The sequence below is a fragment of the Diabrotica virgifera genome, chromosome 2, assembly GCF_917563875.1.
Source record: "Diabrotica virgifera virgifera chromosome 2, PGI_DIABVI_V3a".
In the NCBI taxonomy this organism is placed as follows: Eukaryota; Metazoa; Arthropoda; class Insecta; order Coleoptera; family Chrysomelidae; genus Diabrotica; species Diabrotica virgifera.
The window spans coordinates 3725035-3749922 of NC_065444.1; the positions used below are offsets into that span (position 1 = coordinate 3725035).

The following is a 24888-nucleotide window of genomic DNA, read 5'->3' on the forward strand; positions in this document are numbered from 1 at the left end:
GAGACGACATTAAAAAGATAGGAGGAACGCACTGGAAAGCGAATGGAGGAAACTGGGGGAAGCCTATGTTCAGAATTGGACGAATTAAAGGGCAAAAGAAGAAGAAGAATTTTTATGTAAAAAATCCAAATATGCAATAAAAATGGGGGCTCCTATTTAAGACTTCAAAGTAGCCCCCCACCCCACCTCCGAGGAGGATCGTGTTAGGTGTCATTTGATAGATTTTTCAAAAATATTGAATACGTGTATTTTTCAGTTTTTCGATCTGTTGTTCATTTTACGAAAAATCGCGGAGTTCGTATTTAAAATCTTAAATTTATCCCCCACCCCGCACCGTGGGTGCCGTGTTTGATATTCGATAGATTTTTGAAAAATATTGAATCCATATTTTTTAGTTTTTCGAATTGTTCGCTTTTTTTTTGTGAAACTTTGTGATCCGCCCTTCCTTACGCCCCGCTCAAATCGTCACATTTTTTAAATATACACTGTTTTGCATGTAATTAACTTCCCTTATCTTAATCTGACGATTTTGAGTTTTTTCTATGGATAGACTTTTTTTCGGATCCCCCTTAACAAACTCCCCTGTATTAAGAGCCAATATATGGTAGAGGTACATTTACAGGGTACAAGGTTTCTCCCCATGTGATAATCTGACGCGCTCGAGTCACTGCAAAAATCCCCGCTTTGGCAAAAAAACAGTCATTTACTGGGCTATATAGCTGAAAAAGGAAGGAATGGGACTGTCCAGAGAAAATTCAAAATATTCAGGGGAACAAAAAATGAGAATTTTTACGTTTACAAAATAACATAAATTTTCATTAGATTACTAACCTGTGATGTGAATGATGATGGTGACTCTGTCTACTGGGCGGAGGGGGATGTTTACCAGCCAGATATGCCAAGAGATCTTCCCTCCGGATCAGACGCCTTTTCCTCTTCGCCCAGTTGAATATTTCATTGTTTCTTTTTTGGTAGCCGCTCTGTTTCGCCACTTCGGACGTTTTTCTCAAGCTTTCACTCGATTCTAAACAAAACAAACAGATTATTTCAATAACATCAACGAAAGTGTTTTAACAATATGTAGTTTCAATGACTGCCGGTGGAAAAATTATATATTTATTTACGGTTTCTTTGTAGGTATGTACAGGATGTCCCAAAAGTAACGAGAAAATCTGAAAAATACGAGTTTAATATTTTTCAAAAATCTATCGAACAACACCAAACACGACCCCCACTCCATGCCCTGGAGGTCGGTGGGGGTAACTTTAAAATCATAAGGCTGTATGACACTATGCATTTTCTTGTATCATTTCTAATATCGTTTCTGATATCGTTTCTTGTATACATTTTCTTGTATCATTTCTTGTATGTACATTTGTGCCCTGTATGACACTATGCAAGTTCTTGTATCGAAAACTGTATGAAATTCGGCACGTGATTGGTCGAAATTTTGTTTGTCACCCTGTCACCTTACATTGGTATGGTAGTACTGCGTCTACAGCTGATTTTAAGGATTTTATAAAATTTATAAACTTTTAAAAACAAATATTTTATTGTTATAATAACTAGAATTTTTACGTTGACTGTTGATTATTTGTATTTTTTATTTTGTTTTGATATTTGTGCTAAAATATTTGCATTATAATTATCTTCAGTTTGATCCAAATTGGAACTATTGTATTTTCCTCTATTAAAAAATTATGCAATATGAAACCCAAAGTTATTCTAAATATATGGTTATTAGTAGAACAGTAGTCCATACCAAACGGTATATTAAGTATCAATAAAATATTTATAAATAATACCTACAAAACACAAATAAATTCATCAAGACATAAATCATATGATCTCATTTTCAGCCGCCATTATGACATTTAGAAGTTTTACCAGCAGGTTTTACGTTTTTGCTCTTTGCGCAGAAATTGGCGCAGTTATTGTACAAGAATCTGTGCCTGACACAAATTCTTGTATCGTTTCTGATATCGTTTCTTGTATCTGTGTATGACACTATACATTTTTTTGACATATCAGAAACGATATTAGAAATGATACAAGAAAATGCATAGTGTCATACAGCCTTTAAATAGAAACCCACATTTTTTATTGAAACTTTGGATATCATACGTAAAAATAAGCAATTTTTATTCGAGACATTTTTTAGAATTGTTGATAGATGGCGCTATAATCGGAAAAATACGATTTATTAGCGCCACCTATTAACAATAATTGTCTAAAAAATGTCTTGAATAAATATTACTTATTTTTTTCATGAGGAATCCAAAACCGCGAAAAAAAAGGGGCTTCTATTAATTTAAGATTTTATTGTTATCGCCACCACAGCTCCAGGAAGTGGAGTGGGGGTCGTGTTTGGTGTTATTCGATAGGTTTTTGAAAAATATTAAACACATGATCCACAAGGAAAGAAAAGTTTTCCTGTAGTTGGCTGTATACCATCAATCACAAAAATTGGAATAAATCCTTTGTAAAAGGTATAAAATTTATTAAAATCCCTAAAGGGCTACATCAGAACAAAACGTTTTCGATTTTATTACAAAATCATCATCAGTGTAAGACCTAAAAGTAAGTATAACCTATTTTATTAATGTAAAATTGATATTTAAATTCTGACTAAGGTTTAAAACGAGTGGTTATACTCACAGTCTGGATGCTAGCTGAGCCACCAAAGAAATATAGGGGTAATAACCCTTCAAATATAAAATGTATGCTTTACAGATGCATATTTACTTAAAATGCCTTGTGATGGGCAAAAGGCAACAGGAATAATGCCCTAAGGTAAGGTATTTAAATTCCCAACATGTGGGATGCAAAAAAAATTTGAGTTTACATTTCGATGACTTTATGGCAACTGAACGAAAGTTGAGTGATGTTTCTGAAAGGTGTCAAAGATCAAACCGAACAAAGTGACATAATGGTTACCATGTATTACCTCAGCCAACTGATTGTGATATATTTTTTAAAAATTTTTTTCCAACAGTAATAACTAACATCAACAAAGATGTGGCTATAATAAAGTTTACCCCAATTTTGTAGGTTGTATTAAATGAGTTTTATAATGTGGATGGAGCAGTAGCCAGATTGTATGCAACCAACTGTACATAATAATAATGAAAATAAATAAATTAGCTGGAAATGGATCCATTTATGTATCCATTTACATTAATAAAATAGGTTATACTTACTTTTAGGTCTTACACTGATGATGATTTTGTAATAAAATCGAAAACGTTTTGTTCTGATGTAGCCCTTTAGGGATTTTAATAAATTTTATACCTTTTACAAAGGATTTATTCCAATTTTTATTAAACACATGCTTTTTGATTTTTTATTTGAAGTATACTCTCGAGATATTAGACCGTTTCTATAATTTACCTAGAGTTAGGGTATCATGATAAATCATTTTTTCTGTTTATAGCGCTATCTATCCACAATTCGAAAAAATGTCTCGAATAAAAACTGCTGATTTTTATGTAAGAAATCCAAATCTGCAATAAAAAAATGTGGGTTCCTATTTAAGATTTTAAAGTTACTCCCCACCCACCTCCAGGGAGTGGAATGGGGAGTCGTGTTTGGTGCCTTTCGATAGATTTATCAAAAATATTGAACCGAACACGTATTTTTCAGTTTTTCGATTCGATGTTGATTTTAAGGAATATTCGACCATCCCGCTACTTTTGTGACGCCCTATATATTTTGATTGAACGTATTATTTCTAAACAAAATATTGAAGATAAAAATGGAAAAAAGTTCTAATGTATGACAATATGTCGAAAAAAATAATATAAAGATTTAAAAAAAGAATAAAGGCATTTAAAGAATGTTTATTTCATATGATATGAACTGTACCTAGATACTAGTAAAATAGTCTGTTCTTTTCCAGCTATTCCAGGAAACGAAACATTTAAAAATCAAAAGATAACTGGTCGCTATGTTTTAACTGGAATATTTAGGGTAAGTCAATATAAAAGGCAAAACATCGTGGGTATCGAAACTTTTACATACTACTACTAATTTTTTATTAACATTTAAACAAAACAAAATTCAATATTGTGAAAAAACTACATATTGCAGATGGAAATGTTCAACAGACGACTTTCTTGAAAATACTTGCTCTTTAAAATAAGATTTTTTTATGTTAAAAAATTATTTTTAAGCAATTATTTATAATTATTAAAATGAACAATAAATATATATGTAAAACATATTTCACAATTTCACCCACAAGCTTAAACTTGTTTTAATCGATAGATTATAAGGCGAATAAACTATGTTTACAAGTCTACCGAAAATTTTCCATTCAACCTATTTTATAACAATTTTTAAAGAAATCATAAAAAATTACTTTTTTGCCTCGAAATCACTTTTTGACAATTTGGGTTTTTTTAACAATTATTAAAAATGAATATACTTTTTTAAACACATGAAAGTTTGACACCTTACGAAGAGATTGTGGCCAAGAAAGCCGTTATACATATTGACAAAGCACCTGTACAGCCCCTTGAAAATTACCATTTTTTCTCAAATGGCTTAAGGGATGGGTAAGAGATTGTAGCCAAGAAAGCCGTTATACATATTGACAAAGCACCTGTACAGCCCCTTGAAAATTACCATTTTTTCTCAAATGGCTTAAGGGATGGGTACGTATTTTCGGCTGCAATGCTATTCAAATGGGGATTCATTTTTTTCGAATCCTGAGAAAACTATTAAGTATTTTTGAAAAATTTAAACGCAGAATGAAAGATTACGTTATTAGCAAGGGCCGAAAGCCCCTGAGAACTTCTATAATGTTTATTTTAATAAGTTACAGGGGTGGAAAACTAAGAGAAAATTTAGTGTGATTTTAAATTTCAAATATCTCATTCAAAATAAACTTTTTATTTATTTTAAGGGACTTTCGGTCCTCGGTAATAATTTAGTCTTTCATTCTGCGTTTAAATTTTTCAAAAATATTTATTGGTTTTTGCAGGATTCGAAAAAAATGAACACAATGTCCGTGGTAATATTTTCCAAATCTATCTTTGTCTTACAACGTACTCAGTCGAATAGAATATTGTCAGCATATTGTCAGTCAGACAGTGACAATTTTTTAAATATTTGACCTGGCATCGGGAATATTTTTGAGTTGTTGATTAAATAATATTGATATAAATATAGTGTATTTGATGAATAATTTATTTAAGACGTGAACTTAATAAAAAGTTATTTATTGTGTATTATTTGTGGAAGATCCAAGCAGAGAATACATCAGGATAATATATTCTGTGATCCAAGTATTTTGTTGTTAAAGATGCTCAAAATTGTAAGCGTTCCATAGTAACAATATATTATTAAAAAATCACTTTAACACTTTTCCTCTTTTCTCGATTGAGTATTAGTTTTTGTTGTACATATAAATTGTTACAAACACTGAATACTTCTTGAATACTTCACTGAACACTTGAATACTGAAAAAACTATCACATTTATTAACTGAATTAATAATTTGCAATTATACAAATAACAGTTATCCAAGAACATTCAAAAGCCATCTCTTTAAGTTAATGATGACATTTTCAAGTAGAATGACATTCTAGTAATGTTTACATATCCATACCAGTGTGAATTTTACTACACGTAATTTGCCGTGTAAAGACAGAAAAAGTAGGGATAGCCGTAAAATATTTGCGAATTATGTACCGATGGCCTTAAACAAATAGAATTGTTTAAAAACTACTTGACCGATTGGGCCCACCTTTTGCACATATTATAGTAATTATTACATAAAAACTCATATTGTGACATTATGTTTTACATATTTTTTTGTTTTTTTTTTAATAACTATAATTTTTTAATTCAGAAAGTCTCAATTTAAGAGCAAGTATTTTCAAAAAAGCCGTCTGTTGATTGTTTTCATCTACAATACATAATTTTTTCACAATATTAAAATGAATGAAAAAAATCCCTTTTTTTATTAATGTCCATAAAATACCATGATGCAATAAAAAAGTCGATAACCATAGTCTATTTAAAATGTAGCAGGAAGTAATTTTTCAATTTTTCACGTCAGTATTCGGCTTCGTTTCCTGGGGTATAAATTTACTTAAGATATCAAAATATGTATAAAAAATATATATAAATCATACCTCTGTATAAGGAAGTAACAGTTCCTGCTGCCGTTTGAAATTGTACCCAAATAGCTGTTGGTTCCCCTGAGTACCTATCTGTAAAAAAATATAGATGTTACAAAAAGGAGGTACACCATTCCACCCCTGTCGCAAGAACTGGCTATATTCATTATTTCAGTTTTATTACGAGAATGTAAAAAATATAACAGGAGCCTAAACACAATATATTGATGTTACTGACCCTCGTTACTGGTACCTGTTACTGGTACTTCTGACCCTCGTTTCACATGCTAAAAATTTGAATGTGCGATGGTTGGAAAGCAGGATGACATTCCACTAGTGCAGCGGTTCTCAACCTTTTTTACTCAGCGACGCACTAACGTACTCCTTACAGATTCGCGACACCCTTATATGTACAAATTTTTGCTAGTGGTAGGTAAGTACAGATGAATATATTAAGCATATTATTTTTTATTTCGTAAGAACATAAGTAAAAAACAAAACAGAAAGAATACATAAAATCAGTGTGAAATTTGACCCTGATGACTTTTGCAAAATATATCTATCCGAGGACGAATTGTAGACATACACACTCTCAGCTCGCTATCCACATCAAGTAGTCGAGACCGGTAGCTAGATTTTATATTTTTCATCGCAGAAAATGCAGATTCACATAATTACGAGGTCTAAAACGGCAGTAAAAGGGATACTGCTTTCTTTGCTAATTCTGGATATTCATTCTTAACTGAAATCCAAAAAAAATCCGGAGCTACTTCTCAAAATTTTGATTTTAAAACTGTGTCAGAATACACTTCAATAAGTGCAATCAACCATTCACAGTTAGCACTCAAGACAGAGGGAAAGTATTTAGTTATCCCTTCTTGCAACTTACATAAGTGCTCTTTCATGCTCTCCTTTAGTAGAGTCTGTTCTTCAGATTTCAAATTAATTAAAGATATAGAGGTTTCGGGAAAAGCAGTCAAATCGTTTTTTTTTTTTCTATAACCGAGTTCCAGAATGTAAGTTTTTTGGAGAACGCACTTATTTTATCAATTGATGATACGAGTATTATGGTTTCCTTTCGTCCTTGCGTAGTTGCATTCAAAGAATTTAGCTTATAAAAAATGTCAGAAAGGTAAGCCAACTTAGCACACCAAAGAGGGTTTTATCACTTTGGCCATCTTCTGTTTTAAAAAATTCGAGTAGTTCGTCTTTAAGTTCTAAAACTCTGTTTAGTATTTTTCCTTTCGAAAGCCAACGAATTTTACTATGAAATAACAAGACTTTATGATCTGCGCCCATGTCTTTACAAAGTTTCTCAAGCACCCTTGATTTCATCGGACGAGTTTTGATATAGTTGATCATAGAAACAACAGTATGAATAACTTCACCCAGTTGGCTTCCATCCGTAGTTTTTACTACCAGAGCTTCTCGATGTAAAAAACAATTAGTAATTATTATCAACTGGTTTTTCTTTAGTGCGAAACTTAAAAATCCTTTGACATTTCCCGTCATTGCAGCAGCACCATCTGTACATATCGCAATAAAATCCGTCCACTTAAATCCGTGATCCTAAAAGAAGGTTTCAACAGTAGAAAATATATCAGCTCCAGTGGTTATTGTTTCCAATTCACGACAGAATAGGAACTGTTCAATAATTTCCGGTCCGTACACAAATCTTATAAAATATATCAATTGGGCCTTTCCCGAAATGTCCGTGCTTTCGTCCAGTTGTGGAGCAAATTGTTTATTTGCCAATACCTCCCTAATATTTCTTTGAATATCGATTGACATAAATCTAATATACGTCGATGGACTGTGTCATTTGATAAAGGTATCTTTGATATTTTTTGTTCAACAGCTTCCGGGCCTAACATTGTAGCAACTAATTCTTTACATGCCGGTAAAATAAGCTCTTCACCAATAGTATGGGCTTTCTGTTTTTTTGGCAATCAATTCAGAAACTTTATATGATGCTAAAAGTGCCTTATCTGGGAGTTTTATTCGTTTTTCTATTATAACTGAGGATGATTGAATGGAACAACGTAGACGTTGAAAATACTCGCGCGGTTTTTGGGAAACGCTTTGATGATTTTGTTCCAAATGTCGTTTCATCAAATGAATTTTCAAATGTCTTTTCAAGTTTTAAAAACACTTATAGAGAAGAAACAATTACGGATTGTCACTTTATTGATTGGTATAACGTGGTATATACCTAATAGTTAAAAAAAAATGGTTGAATGCATGATTGGTATATTATAATAAGTAAAAAAATATAAATAAAATATCGTATTCGTAAATCTCGCGACACACCTGATAGGTTCTTCCGACACACCAGTGTGTCGCGACACGGTGGTTGAGAACCGCTGCACTAGTGGCTCGCGCAATCTTATGGTACCTTTCTCATTATATGGCAGTTGGAACGTTCAGTGAAGTCACTGTGTAATGTGAAAGTTACCATGGGATTGCTTGAGCCACCATTGGAATAATCATGTGCTGATTCTGCTACTTCTGAAGATAAGGTGAAGAATGCTTCTGAAGTCCTGACTTGGGTCTAATCTTGGTTGTAAAGAAGTTATTGATTGGATGAGATATCTAAATTTGTTTAACAAGGTTCTGAAACAGTTCTCTTCTATGAAGAGAAACATCTAAAATAATTGAACTTCCTTTGCTGTGTATTTTACAAGGTCAAATTCCTACCAATATTATTCTGATTCTGATTTTGCCATGGTCCAATGTTATTTATTCATAATTTATTAAGATATCTCATTTATATCTCCTTCATTACAAAAGGGATAAGCGATAAGGTTAAGAAATCGTTTATTATCTAGTGATGAATGCACTTGGTATTGATGCAAAGTATGCTCCCACACGAGAATGTCAAATAAACGCAAAATGGCGACACAAAGTAAAAATACTAATAGTTATAAATATCTCGGATAAGCATTACAAAGGAGAATACAAAAGAAATAGCTACTACAATTGTTGGTCAAGATAATAATTATACTCAACTAAATTATTCAGAAATACGAGTACATCAACTTAATCTCTGGAATAACCACATCACTTGCAACACAAATTTAGGATATACCAAAGTATTGTATTATATCGCTTATACCTATGGTAAAATATTTATAACGAAAAGATTTAGTTCATAATAGATGCCAACGAAAACAATTATTTTCCTTTATGTTTCTGCTGCCGAAAACAATTATTTCTGAGAACTTTTTAGTAATTATAATTTTTGTGGACCCACAAACAGAAATGATGTTTTTTGCTGATACTCCTCAAAAAATAAATTTCTTCGCTAACACTTTATTAGGGATTATAATTTTCACAATCATATAATCAAAAGTAATATTTTTCGCGGCGTTCATTGAAAGTTCTACTCTTAACAGCATTTTTCGGAGTTATACTTTTCGTAGGCGGCGGCGATATAGTATTGCTACATATGGTTTAGAGCTTTGGGTAATAAATAAAAAAGACATATCCAAAATAGAAGCAATGGAAACGAATTATTGACATAGATGTTGCCAAATCACCAGAAGAGATAGAGTGATGATTTCTGAAATCAGAAAGCATATGGACATAGTCATTGACATTCTGGAAACTATAAAATACAAAAGACTGAAATTGTATAACCAATGAGTATAGACGCTAATAGAAGAAGAGTTTAAATCAGAGAAATTGCCAGGGTTATTTGTCACTTGAAATGTTCAAATGTCACTTCAAGTTCTACACCATGTCGAACCCAAATGCGATGCTGAGAAGTTTCAGTGTAGAATTCTTCTATGAGAGTCTATATTCATTGGTATGACCATTTGGAAGGTGAATGATCAAAGATGACCAAAGAGAATGTTAAAATGGATCCCCACCAACTGGAGAAAAAAGGGAAGAGCAAGAAGATTGCGGCATCAAGAAGTAAATGGTGCAATGGAAGCTAGGGGTCTTCAAGCAGATGACTGGAACCAACTCAAGCTTTGGAAGATAGGATGCAAGAAACAGTGACAGCTGTAATCAACTCGTTATACATTTGCTTTCCTTTCTTGACTGTTTATATTTTTTTCATCTGGAGATACTATATGACTTGGGTTTTTCATTAGGGGCATCGGCATCATTCACATTGAGATCGGTATCGATTTATGTATCACGACAAGTTGTGACACACGTATCATGAGATTTGTATATGTTTCACAACAGTGATACAGACAGCGATATAGTTGTAGACGACAAAGATAGAGAGTTGTGATACTGAGACAGCCAAATAGTCATAGTCATAGTCATACTTTATTGATCCTTTAAGACATTAACACTCTTCCTGTCACTTAAGAAATTTATTACCCATTCTAGAAATATCCCTCTAAAACCAATGTTATATAATTTATTGCGAATTAATGTTATGTCTAAGCAGTCAAAAGCCGTGATAGATCAAAAAATAGTCCTGCCACATGGTTTCTACTATCTAATTCATCATAAATACACTCAAACAAGCTGCATGCAGCCGTGACTGTCGACTTTTTTGGTCTAAATCCGTGTCCGTCAATACACTATGAGATTTGTATAGTGATACTGATACTTGCGACATGTATTGACACTGGTCTCAACGTGAATGAGGGGCCTTTAGATTTGCATTTTCTGTAAGAATTGCTAGGATACTATCTATTATTATATCGTTATCAATCTTTTATATGTTTGAAACAAAATCTGTCCAGTACTTAACATTCTCTCAATGTTAGTCAAAGTAATGAAGCTTAAAATAGGACAAAACCTCGCAATTTTTACAGAATTGATAGATTTGCTTGAAAATTTGAGAATAAGTAGTGGATAGTCCAAAGATCAAAATCTATATGATGCCGAAAGGCGCTTTTACCATGGGGGTGGTTGCCACCCCATGTCGGGGGTGGAAATTTTGTATTATTTTGACCGCAAAAGTTGGTAAAAACATTCATTCTAAGCAAAAAATGTTCTATACATTTTTTGATAAAATTAATAGTTCACTATTTATTCGCTATCGAAAGTGTTAGTTTTATATCGAAAAAATCAATTTTTTTAATCAGTTTTCTGCAAATAACTCAAAAAGTTTTCGATTTATCAGAACAACTTTGCTTAACAAAAATGTACCTTGTGAATAAATCAACAAAAGCGTTTTTTTAAATTTTCTTCAAGACCAATAGTAATCGAGCTATACTTTATTATATGTTAGCTCTTCTTCGTCAAATGCTAAATATTGTAGTATCAAAGTCAAAAGACGGGAAAACAATGCATTTTTCGAGGATAAAATGTTTAAACTAATTTGAAGTATTTAAAAATATCTATCTCTAGAAATAAAAAACCAGTCTTTAGCTCAAAAATTAAGTGACTTATAATGAAAAGAATGTCAGTCGCTATTTTTTTCAGCGAAAAAGTGATCGGCCGCAAACCCCTAATTACCTCCCTAATTAAGATTAGTCACTGACCTTATTTGGTCTTTTTTACTTATGTATTATTAATAGGTTCTAGAAGTTTAACCGGCTTAAAATAATTAGTTTTTAAAACAATCAAGTTAAAAGCGAATAACGAATTTTTGGAGTTTGGTAAAAAATCCCTTTTCTTCAGAAAAGAAAGATTAGCATCAGGGATACGAAAAAATGTTTAAATATGAAATTGTAGCTCATTAAATTTCCAAGAACTTGTGCAAATATTTTTTCTGCTGTAAAAATTGAGTGAGCTATTGACAATTAAAACTGGTAATAACATGCAAAAACCACCTTTACCAATCCTTTCAAAGTCACCACTTTTTGCGACTGAGAATTTTAAAAGGATTTAATATTAATAGTCTTATATACCTTGTCAAAACGTACAAAATTCTTTTTCAACAAACTTTCTAAGATAAAAATTAAAAAGGTAACGGTTAAAAATCAATATATTTTTTTGAAAAAAAAAAAAGAGGAGAAATATAATTGGAAGCATAATAATGTAAGTTATCGGTGTTTTTAGTCATTGGCTTTATTCATTCTTCTTTATTTATGTATTATTAATATATTTTAGAAGCCTGACTGGCTTAGAATGATTAGTTTTTAAAAAAATTGGAGTTAAATGCGAATAACGACTTTTTGTAGTTTGATAAAAAATGCCATTTTCTTCAGAATAGAAAGATTAGCATCAGATATACGAAAAAATGTGTTAATATGAAACTGTAGGTTAATTCTAAAGAACTTGGTTTCAAAAAATTTTTTCTATGGCAAAAATTGAGTGAATGGTAAATGAGTATATATCGAAAAACATTGATTTTTTTGATATAAAACTAACACTTTCGATAGCGAATAAATCGAAAAGTATTAATTTTATCAAAAAAATGTATAGAACATTTTTTGCTTAGAATGAATGTTTTTGCCAACTTTTGAGGTCAAAATATAATAAAAAATTTCCACCCCCGAGATGGGGTGGCAAGCACCCCCATGGTAAAATCGCCTTTCATCATATATCCCAATCGCACCCAGAATCATATAGATTTTGATCCTTGGACTATCCACTACTTATTCTCAAATTTTTAAGCAAATCGATCCATTCTGTAAAAATTGCGAGGTGAAAAGCTTCGGTTCCTGGACTATGTATGGTAATGAAAGAATTTGCAACAAAGAATTGCTTAGGTATTTTTTTTCTCTGTGATATCTAGGAGTAGTACTGCAGTTCTTTTGAACAAATCAACAGTGTTCATTGTTATTAAGTTGAAATTATTTAATTTGTGGCATAAACTCATAATCGTAACATCCAAAATAGTGTTGAACTTCCTTTGCTGTGTATTCTACAAGGTCAAATTCCTACCAATATTATGAATTCTGATTTTGCCATGGTCCAATGTTATTTATGCATAATTTATTAAAATATCTGGTTTATTTCTTGTTGTTTACAAGAGGAATAAGGCACAAAAATCATTTAATATCTGGTGATGAATGCACTCGTATTGATGGTGTGTGTTGAAAGCCAAGTAAGCCCCACACCAGAATGTCAACAAAACACAAAATGGTGACACAAAGCGAAAATACTGATATCTATAAATCTCTCAGTGTAAAAATTACAAAGGATGGTCAGTGTTCTAATAATTATTCGAACATGAAAAATAGTTAGAAATATTTTTAAATCTAACTCTATTTTTGAATGCAACACTGTCAACAGTGCAAATATGTACAAAGGACAAGTTAGTGTTTAGTTTTTAATGTGTGTGCCTCAAAAGACATGTTTCTGGAAAGACTTTCTCTTCGAGACCTAAAGTGCCTCCCCCGCTTTCCTCTTGGCACCATGGACCAGTGTGGACCTTTTTAAGTCAGTGTGTTCTCAAGCAAGATTCAAGCAACAACCCCGTTGCCAGTCTCACTCAAAAGTGAAAAATTTAGTCGACCTCAGAGCAATACCCCGTTTGCTCGTAGCGCTCAAAGTGTGAGCAAGCAGTTGCGCTGAAAAAGATTGTGCCTTAGTTTGAGCAGCAATCGAGCAGTTTTTTGTGCGAACAAGTGTTCCAGTTTGCATCACCTGTGATAGCAATTATTTTGCTATTATAACCAACTGCAACGGTGCAATGTTGCCGTACTTCCACAGCCAGGAATTTGGTACCAGCTGATGTGTTGATAGACAGTATAGTGTGCACACACAGACATTTCAAAAGACTAATACTAGTAAGTAATATAGTAGTATATATAGTAGTTTTGTTTTCTTTGGATGCTCATTTTGTTTTGATTCTTTTTTGTAAGTATTGTTTTGTTTTCCCTTCATTTCCTAGTTATTTTCCAGTTTTTTGTTTCTGTGCAATAAATTATTTAGTATCCTTCGTAAAAACTCTTTTGCACCATAGTTATAGAAACCCTCTCACCTTTGATTACAGGTACAGGTAGATAACCTCACACTTAATTTAGAACCAGCATCTATAGTAACTACAGTCTCCCTCTTTGTCTAGGACGTCCTATATGAACATCCTATTGTCATGTTGTGATAGTATTATCTCAACAGTCAGGATGCAAAAAAAATAGAGCTACTAGAATTGGTCAAGGTAATTCAGCAATCCGTCAACTGAATAGTATACTGTGGAATAACCACATCACTCGAAAAACAAAAATGAAGATATACAAAAGTTTCATAGAAAGTATTGCTAAATTTGGTTCAGAGCTTTGGATCATAAATAAAAAAGACACATCCAAAATAAAAGCAATGGAAATGATTTATTGGTGTAGAAGTTACCAAATCACCAGAAGAGACAGAATAAGGATTACTGAAATCAGAAAGCTTACAGACATAGACATTGGCATTCTGAACCTATAGAATACAAAAAACTGAAATTGTATGACCAACGAATATACACACTAATAAAAGAAGAGTTTAAATCAGAGAAATTGTCATGGTTATTTGTCACTTCAAATGGTGGGTGGGCATTGTTAGCATTTGCGTTCTACACCATGTCGAACCCAAATGCGATGCTGAGAAGTTACAGTGTAGAATTCTTCTATGAGAGTCTATATTCATTGGTATGACCATTTGGAAGGTGAATGATCAAAGATGACCAAAGAGAATGTTAAAATGGATCCCCACCAACTGGAGAAAAAAGGGAAGAGCAAGAAGATTGCGGCAACAAGAAGTAAATGGTGCAATGGATGCTAGGGGTCTTCAAGCAGATGACTGGAACCAACTCAAGCTTTGGAAGATAGGATGCAAGAAACAGTGACAGCTGTAATAAACTCGTTATATATTTGCTTTCCTTTCTTGACTATATTTGTAGATCATCTAGTACAGTGGTTCCCAACCTTTTATGTCTGGCGACCCACCTTCTGATGTTTTTTAAAATTCGCGACCCATCCCTCACCCATGATGATACACTATTCTGTACTGTGTACGTCTTCTTCTTCTTTGAGTGCCTCTCCTATCGGAGATTGGATATCATTAGGGCGATTCTAATTTTAGTTACTGCTGTTTTGAACAATTCGTTAGTGGTACAGCCAAACCACTCTCTCAAATTTCTCATCCAGGACATTCTTCTACGGCCTGGATTTCTTCGTCCTTGGATGTTTCCTTGCATTATATTTTGTAGGAATGTGTACTTTTGTCCTCTCTCATCAGGTGGCCTAAGTATTCAAGTTTTCTCTTTTTTATATTCAGTAGAACTTCTGGCTCGTTATTTATTCTGTGTATTACTTCTTCATTTGTAATTTTATCCACCCAACTTATTCTTAGTATACGGCGGTAGCACCACATCTCAAAGCTTTCAAGATTTTTAATATTCCTCTGTTTAAGAGTCCATGACTCAACACCGTAGAGCAAAGTACTGAATACATAGCATTTTAACATTCTAGTTCGTAGATGAATACTAATATGTATCACGATTAAAAAATAATTTTTTCATTTTTATAAAAGTAGACCTGGCAATTATTTCAATACGTCTTTTTATCTCGTAATTTTGGTCACCTGTTTCATTGATAAGGGTTCCCAAGTATTTGTATTCGTTTACTTTTTCAAGTTGGGTACCGTTTATTGTGATACTAGTGTCATTTATTGGATTCTTACTGAAGGTCAAATATTTGGTTTTTTTTTGGTTTTTTGAAGTTATACTTCTTTAGGCGCGATTGAGATTGAGGGTGAATTTATATTGATCTGCGCGCATGAGCACACCGACAGTTTGGTATTAGTCTTTATACGGGCTCTGATTGGGTGTTGAAATGATCTGTCAATAATTGTTCAATATGGAGGTTATCGGTAAACAAAAATGTTGTATAATATATTAGTTTTTATTGTTTTAAGGACAGAAATAAAATCAAATTTATAATTATAGTGACTTTTTAAATAGTTTTGAAAAGCCACAGGTACGTATTTCTAAATGTTTCAGTTGTATTCCAATAAAAAATTATCTTCATACCTATTTGGAAAATGTAAAAAAAATAATGTACTTACCTAGTACTTGCTATGCTATACCCCTAGTAGGCAATGCCTTAATTTACATAATCTGATTACGAACAAACTTTCTACAAATTTTCATCTAATGTAACGTTTTCTTACTCTATATATTGTTGTATTTTAATTCGACAAAAATCAAACTAATAAAAATTCATATAAACAAAATGTCAAAAAGTTGTACAGTTTGTGTATATTCCCACATGACTTATATACGCGAAGGTGGTGCAGTTTGAAATCGCTTCGACTCTCGTACGGCGGGATATACGGGAAGTAGGCTCAAGTCCAATGCAAGTTATATCATTTTTTATTTTTTTTAGAGATTTTATGATTGTGAGTATATTATTATATAATTTTTTTCAGCAAATACGTATTTAATTAAAATTTTTGGCAACAATTATTGTTCAGAAATCATTTGTGGCATTTTTCAATGTGTTTGTGTGTGATTTAATCTTTTATTTTTTTAATTTTTGGTATTGTTTTAATAAAAATTTTTGGAAAGTAGTAGAGAAACTGTTTAAAGTATATTGATTTCGTTGAAATCATATAATAGAAGTATAACTTCTTACGTGTGTACAAAGTACACACATTCTTTTTTTTTGGTTTTTTTTGTACGTCACTCAGCTACTATAAGAGCCGCGACCCACCTGAAATCTGCCCGCGACCCACTAGTGGGTCGCGACCCACCGGTTGGGAAACGCTGATCTAGTACCATTGTTTATGTAGGGATAGTTGGTCAGCCCAATATGAAAATTTGTTTGATTTAAATTGAGACAGTCACCAGATGTCCCCACAATTTCTGTCAGGGTCGCAACGTCAAAATGCATAGACACCAAGTTGGATACGATCCTATTCATAACACCCCAACTCGCATACATATTAAGAAAAATAAATATATATGGAAGAATATATTTAGAAATTGAATTACACCAGGGCACGGGATCAAGGGTATGACGGATAATCAAAAAGACAGTTAACAGAAGATTATGAAAAATTATAAACTCATAGTACAACTCTCAAATTTCATTTGTATGGTTTGTTTGACACTATAAGAGGGATTTGTGTTCATACAATCGAATCAATTTAACCTTTAACTACACGAGCTGGCATACTTTGTACGCCAGATATAAGAATTCTACTGGAAATATATTTAAAAATTTAATTTTTGACCTTGCTTATTTTTCTAACCTATCACTGGAATGTGCTTTACAATTTAGTTTTAGTTTCGTTATAATCGGCGTTCTGGAAAGATCGTAATTTACATTTTATTATTTGTTGTTTCCGGTGGTGGACAATATACCCCAGGATTATATTACTATAAGTCGTAATATAAGTACATATTTTAATTGTTTTTTAGTCATTATGGCAAAAAATATATTTTTCTTTGTAAACAATACTTTTTCTCCTGTAAAAAATCACATTTAAAAAAAATTTTGATTAGTAATTTTATTCATCATGGAATCCAGTTATTCCATGATTCCAGTTATAAATCCCAATTGGCTTACTGAAAAGGAACTCCAAGTATTCACTGATGCCGAATAAGGTTTATAACAAACAACTAAGTGTATTTTTTCAAAAAAAATTAAACAAATCCGCTGTTTTTAAGTGTACTTTCTTGTGGCGTACAAAGTACGCCACGCGTGTAGTTATGTTATAACTTGATGCGCGGGTAGTTAAAGGTTAAAATATTCTGAAATCTTTGTTTTACTGTTGCTTCACATTTTGCGACGGCTGAATTTCTTAATCGGTATAAGACCATGGAATCGTCTTTATTGGCTTCTTCTTGTCGAGAATACCACTCGATGAATTATTGCATATGCTATGCAGCTTCTCTAGATTATTTACGCAAATATTTGTCAGTTAAAATAGGTCCATCAACACAGCTACAGTCAAATTCCAAGTCTGTGTCAGCTTCTGAATTTGTCTGGTCCACCTTTGTTGCCATTTCAACGATTTCTTTATCTGTCAGCAGTGGATAGCAGTTTGTGTCCTCATCACAAATCAAATTAACTTTTTTTATTTTTTTACATTAAAATTTTTGCTTATGTGGTCAATACAACTTCTGTATGTACCCTGACGGTTAACAGAGGTGACGGTTAATGGAGAGACGGATAATTGAGGTTCCACTGTAATGATATCATGCTATTACATATACAGTAAGAGCCACCGTAGTAGACACATAGGAACGTTGAGCTATTACAGTCCTGGAGCCTTCACTTGTTGCAATGTTTATTTTTATGTCAAGTGACGTTTAGAACGTCAGAAAAGTTGTAAAAACTTTAAAGTATTGTACTATTCTTGGCGTTTGAATAAAATTATTTTAGAACAGAGTAATAATACTATAAACTAATGTATTTTTTGTATCAAAAAACAATTATTTTGAATAGTTTCTTGACAGTAACATGACAGGGATGAAAGTCACATCTGAGAACGGACCGGATTAGCTCATAAGCATAGCAATTAGGTACATACCCATGTGTCTAGTACGGTGACTCTTACTGTATAATATATAGTAGCATGACATCATGAATTCAATTTCTAAATATACTCTTCTAAAATATATTTATTTTTCTTAATATGTATGCGAGTTGGGGTGTTATGAATAGGATCATATCCAACTTGGTGTCTATGCATTTTGACGTTGCGACAGTGACAGAAATTGTGGGGACATCTGGTGACTGTCTCAATATCAAACATATTTATCTATTGGACTGACTAACTATCTCCCTATATAAACAATGCTAGTACTTTATTAATTCATACTAATTACAGATTTATTAGTCCAATCTACAACTCACATGTTTCACAAGTTCATTATTATTTTAACCTGTCCTGAGGTTTTGTATTATTTGCTATCAGTTGTATCATCCATTGTTATAAATTTTTTTCATCTAGAGATACTATATGACTTGGGTTTTTCATTAGGGGCATCATTCACTTTGAGATCGGTATCGATACATGTATTGTGACAAGTTGTGACACACGTATCATGAGATTTGTATCTGTTTCACAACAGTGATACAGACAGCGATATAGTTGTAGACGATGAAGATAGAGTTGTGATATTGATACAGCGATACTAAGACAGCCAAATACACTATGAGATTTGTATAGCGATACTGATACTTGCAACATGTATTGATACTGATCTCAACGTGAATGAGGGGCCTTTAGGTTTGCATTTTCTGTAAGAATTGCTAGGGTATTATCTATTATTATATCGTTATCAATCTTTTATACATTTTAAACAAAATCTGTCCAGTATTTAACATTCACTCAGTGGTAATGAAAGAATCTGCCACAAAGAATTGCTTAGGGAATTAATTTTTTTACCTATATCTTGGATTATTGTACTGCAGTTCTTTTGAACAGATCATGAATGCTTCTTGTTATTAAGTTATAATTATTTAATTTGTGCCACAAACTCATAATATAATCATAAAAATAGTTGAACTTCCTTTGCTGTGTATTTTACAAGGTCAAATTCCTACCAATATTATGAATTCTGATTTTGCCATGGTCCAATGTTAATTATGCAGAATTTATTAAAATATCTCCTTGATTACAAAAGGGATAATGCAAAGAAATCGTTTGCTATCTGGTGATGAATGCACTTGACTTGGTATTGATGATGGTGTATGTTGAAAGCCAAGTATGCTCCCACACCAGAATGTCAACAAAACGCAAAATGTCGGAAAAATATCTTCAAAACGCCCATGGATACCCCTTGAATTCTACTTTTTATAAATCCCACTTACCTCTATAAAGCTGTGCCACGGCTGTTGCAGAATCTTGAAAGGAAGACCATATTCTAGTTTGATAATTACTGGATTCTGTTATCAAGTTCTGTTCAAAATTTGGTTGTTCTCTTAGGGAATCTGCACACTGTTGTTCCCAACCCGTTAACCAATTATCGTCACCATTTTCACCGTTCATTTTGTACGATTTTATAGATTTTACATACAAGTTTAACAACAAACGAACTTCTTACTGCGCGACAAATTTCAGCTGTGAACAGTCTGGTCCGACATGTTCCTTTGCTTTGTGACGCTTTTTACAGCGATGTCAGATTTTACAATGCAGCGGAATCAATACGACTAACGTCATCCAAATAAGACGAAAAGTCGATACAGAAATGAATAAGAATAAGAAAATGTATGTCTATAGTATTTAATATTTCCTTTAAACGGTGCTTATTGTCGATTTTTATTTAAGATTTTCTTCATTTAAGACATTTATAGACATATTTATATATTTGAGAAAATTCTTTGTCTTGTCGATTTATTAAATTTTATCTAATTTGATTCATCGATAATTAGTCAATAAAAACTGGATTTTGATAAAAATGTTTACTGTTCTTCTTATTTACGTATTTCCCCTTAAAGGTAAAATAAATAACATACTCCATCTTTAAAAAAATATGCGGACTAAAGAATGTTGTCGATTGCATTCTTTGATAAAATAATTAATTTTTGGCAACATTGCGTGATCCTGTCTCCAATGTCGGCCCCGTAAGCACAAAGCATATAAAAATATTAAGTATACGTGTAATCCAAATTCGGTATTATTGTTTTGTATACAATCATACATATGGTAAAATACATAAAAAGTTAAATATGTTTAAATATATCTGAAAATTTATGTTTTTTAATTATGTTCAAAAGTATTATTCTGTTCCTCAACAGTATACAACCAGCAATACAGATCATAAGTATATTTCCTTAACGTATGCAACCGGTATTACCAATGGGATACTGTGTGTAGGTAATTTTAATTCTGCTCTCCATTATAAACTATGAGATCAGAATAAGTATCTCATAACGTTTCTCAACATTTCGATCCTGCTAGGTATGCTAATATGGTACCCCAACCCATTCCTTGCAAGTAATAGATTCCTTGAAATTGCAGTTTTACCCTCTGCAAAATTTCTAGTATCCTTATGAGCTTTTCCACCTTGATGTAACATTTAGGTACTTTCCGCCATGCTCTTTTCCCTTTTTCATACCATTTATTAAGACCCAGTTCACTTCGGTGAACAGAACAGAACATAACATAACATTAACATTAATTTTGTGAAACCATTTTCTTAAGTTATGCAACTAACATCACGGATAGGTAAATAATATTGAATACCTATTAATTTTTAATTTTCTTTATGCTGTATGCTATAACTTTCTACAACAATAATATAAGAACAGGGCCGTATTCAATATACCTATACATACTAAACTGAATTTACAAAACAATGGAAATTCTGAACTGGTTACTTCATTTAGGATAAAATTACATTTTAGAAATTTTTGATAATTTCCACAGACTCAAATTGTTTGATTTTAGTTCGATAAAAGAAGATTCGAGAGAAGATTTAGGTACTTCAGCCGCCGAACTCGTGTACGGAGAACCATTGTGTTTGCCAGGTGAACTATTGTTTTCGTCACAAAGAAACACCGACGACAGTGCTCACATATAGGTACCTAAAACGCTTCGAAACCATTTCGAAAACCTCCGTCCTACGCAACCGTCGCATCATGAATCCAAAAGCACCTTCATTTTCAAAGACATGAAAACCACCTCTCACGTTTTCATCCGCCGTGATACAATCAAAAGCAGCTTAGAAACCCCATATCACGGTCCTTTTCCTGTAGTCAAACGAGGTGACAAGACTTTTGTCGTCCGTGTAAATGGAAAAGAAACAACAATTTCCATAGACAGATTGAAGCCAGCGTATGAGCTTCACGAAAGTACCCATCACGAACCAGAAAAAGTGACAGTATCCAACAAAACAAACAGCAGACCTAAGAGAAAGGCAAGATTTACTGGAAGTTATCACGAAAGTGTAGAGTAATAGTGAATTCAGTGATTTTTCTTTCTCCTCGTATAAACATTGCGTTGTTTTATTTCCTGTTATTTTCAATTTTATATACAATATATAAGCCAAATAATGAGCAATAAACAACGATATAATCTGCATTTTCCCCTCTGATTTGTTGTTGTATTGTATTGGTTAGCGTCATTTTAACTAATCGTAGGTATCAGTTTCTCTGACATTCCTAGTAATAGGTATCATTGCTCTTATCGTTATAGAGTCGTAGGACTGTTCAAAATCAATAAAAAGCATGTGCAAACCTAGATTTTAATCATACCTAACTGTTGTTTTGTAATAATTTTAGCTTAAATATTTGATCGGTTATTGCTCTTCCCTGTCTGAAACCAGCCTGGTATTTTTCTATTATCTCTTATTCATAGGCTTTTGTTGTAGTTCTTATAATTTTTACCAATACCTTTTATATACCACTTCTAACAGTGCGATACCTCTGTAATTTTCACAGATAGTTTTACTACCTTTCCTGTGAATTGGGCAGATGAGTGCTGTATTCCAGTTCCATTGCTCGGGCCTTTTTTGTTTTCTCATATTTTTTTGATATTTTCTTTTTGATTTCTTTGATTCTTTGAGATTTTCTTTACCGGCGATAGAGGGTGATTTTTTATATGTTAAAACCTATCAGCCCGGCGCATGCGCATTATAACTTTGTTCTGATTGGATGTTCAAATGACATGTCAAAAATTATCCGATATGGCAGCTGTAGGACAGCTGTGGTTTGGAGGTAAAGGTAAAGGTAAACAAATGTATAATATATTAGTTTTATTGTTGTGAGGACAGAAACAAAAAAGTTTATAATATTGTAGTGACTTTTAAATAGTTTTTAAAAGCAACAGGTACGTAATAATTGTTAATGTATCATGGGTATAACCCTACCTATTTGATCTGCCAAAATACATAGTATGTAATACTTTTATTTATATAATTTGATTACCATCAAAATTTCTATCAATATTCACCTAATATATTGTTTTCTTACTCTATGTTTTGTTGTATTTTTTCAATTCAAAATTAAAATAATTTGATCAATTTTCAAGATATCAAAATATTACAAGTTTAATCCGTTTAGTTAGTCGATCTTCGTAAATAATGACACATAGTGTCCGTGGCTAAGCGTTGAAGGCGAATGAATTCCAATACCAACCGCGCTTATCAGCGCTGGTTCGAGTCCCAATAGAAACTTTCTTTTTTGTTTTTTTTTTAATACATTTTATGATTGTAAGTATATTTATTATATAATTGTATTTTCAGAAAATACGTATTTAGTTTAAAAATTTTTCGACAATTAATGTTCAGACATCATTTGTGGCTTGTTTAATGTGTTTGTGTGTGTTTTATTCTTTTATTATTTTAATTTTTGGCACTGTTCTAATAAAAATGTTTGAGAAGTAGTAAGTATAAATTAGTTTAATATTTAAACAAAATATAAATAAAAAGTATATTAATTTCGTTTAGATCATATAATAGAAGTATAACTTCTTACGTGCGTACAAAGTACACACACACATTCTTTTTTTTATAAGCCGAGTTGCCTTTTTCCTGCAGTAGGTATATCTTATCCTATCTTTAATATCTCAATTTTTGTCGGTTTTTGTGTTTGTTGTTGTTCTGTTTCTTGTGTTTGTTATCTTGGTTGATCGGGAATTTCCTGCTTAAGTTTAACTATTGTCAATATATATTATCACTATCCGCATCTGCTCCTCTGTAGCTTCGCAATCAGTCAGGGATCTATTGAGTTTTCTTTCAATGATCTATTTGGTTTCATGTTTTTCCATCAGGAGAGATCTAGGTTATTTATGTACATCTTTATGATTAAGTTGTGTACTTACTATCTTAAAATCGTGTTCTACTGAAAATTCTATTAGTTTTTTTTCCATTGTCATTACTTTCTTTGTGTAGACTTTTACCCCCTGTTATATTCACATAAATATTTTCTCTTCCATAGTTTCGCATTCATATCTTCCACAATTATATTTATGTCATATTGAAGTTATACTTCTTTACGATCGAGAGTGAAATTTTATAATCCCGGGCGCATGCGCACGTAGACAGTATGTAGTTCGTTGCTAATCTTTCAAGATATGTATGTATCAGCGCTATCAGCGCAAATAAGTCATTAAAAGGATATATTACTGTTTTTAGTAAATGTATTATTTATTATAATTTTTGTGTCTTTGGATTTGTCTTGCTCGGGAATAAGATATTTTATAATAATAGTAAGTATAGTATATTTAAAGTATTTTTGTATACTTCACTTGGTCTATTAAATTTGTCAGTGTGTATGATAAAACTTGTAACCTGTCAAAGCAAAGGGAATATAGCTCAGTGGTAGAGCGTGTGACCGGAGATCGAGCGGTCCCGGGTTGAAATCCCGGACGATTCATATTCTCTTTTTTTTAATTTTTGGTATCGTTTTAATAAAAAAATTTTAAAAGTGGTAGGTAAGAAAGTTAGTTTAATATTTAAATAAAAGACAAATAACCTGTTAAGTATATTTATTTCTTTGAAATTATATAATAGAAGTATAACTTCTTACGTGCGTACAAAGTACACACACATTTTTTTTTGGTACTGTTCCAATTAGTTCACATTTTTCCTTTGTTGTTTACTATTTATTTGACCTCCCTTGCGCAGATTCTTCTTTTTTTACTTCGTATAGCTGTTTTTTCTTTTCATCCGATCTCCATACTCTACCGTTTACTGTTAAATTGTTTATCATATTTTTGCCATTTTTCCTTTTTCTCTTTCTTCTTTCGTCACTTTGCTTATTTGTTTCTGTATTTCTTTTACTTTTATCGTTAGGTCACTTTTTATGTAAATGCAGTCGTTGTGGTTTTTAACTTGCTCTTGCTTTTCAATATCTGTTTTTTCAATCATTGTTTCTGTTTCTATAACGCAGAGATTCTCCCTAATGTTTGTGGCATTCCTTAATTTCACTTTTACTTGTAGTTCTCTGAATATGAAACTTTCCAT

General features: G+C 32.3%; 1 protein-coding gene across 1 annotated transcript in view; it reads right to left on the reverse strand.

The window, feature by feature from the left end:
* The window catches only part of LOC114330141 (telomere attrition and p53 response 1 protein), a 58055-nt gene extending 37966 nt beyond the window's left edge, over positions 1–20089 (reverse strand). The window contains exons 1-3 of the mRNA XM_028279457.2: positions 19793–20089; positions 6141–6218; positions 832–1024 (exon numbers count right to left, since the gene is read on the reverse strand). Coding sequence (XP_028135258.1) covers positions 832–1024; positions 6141–6218; positions 19793–19970 — 449 coding nt within the window. The 5' untranslated portion in view covers positions 19971–20089. The remainder of the gene's footprint in view (positions 1–831; positions 1025–6140; positions 6219–19792) is intronic.
* Between the last annotated feature and the right edge of the window lie 4799 nt (positions 20090–24888).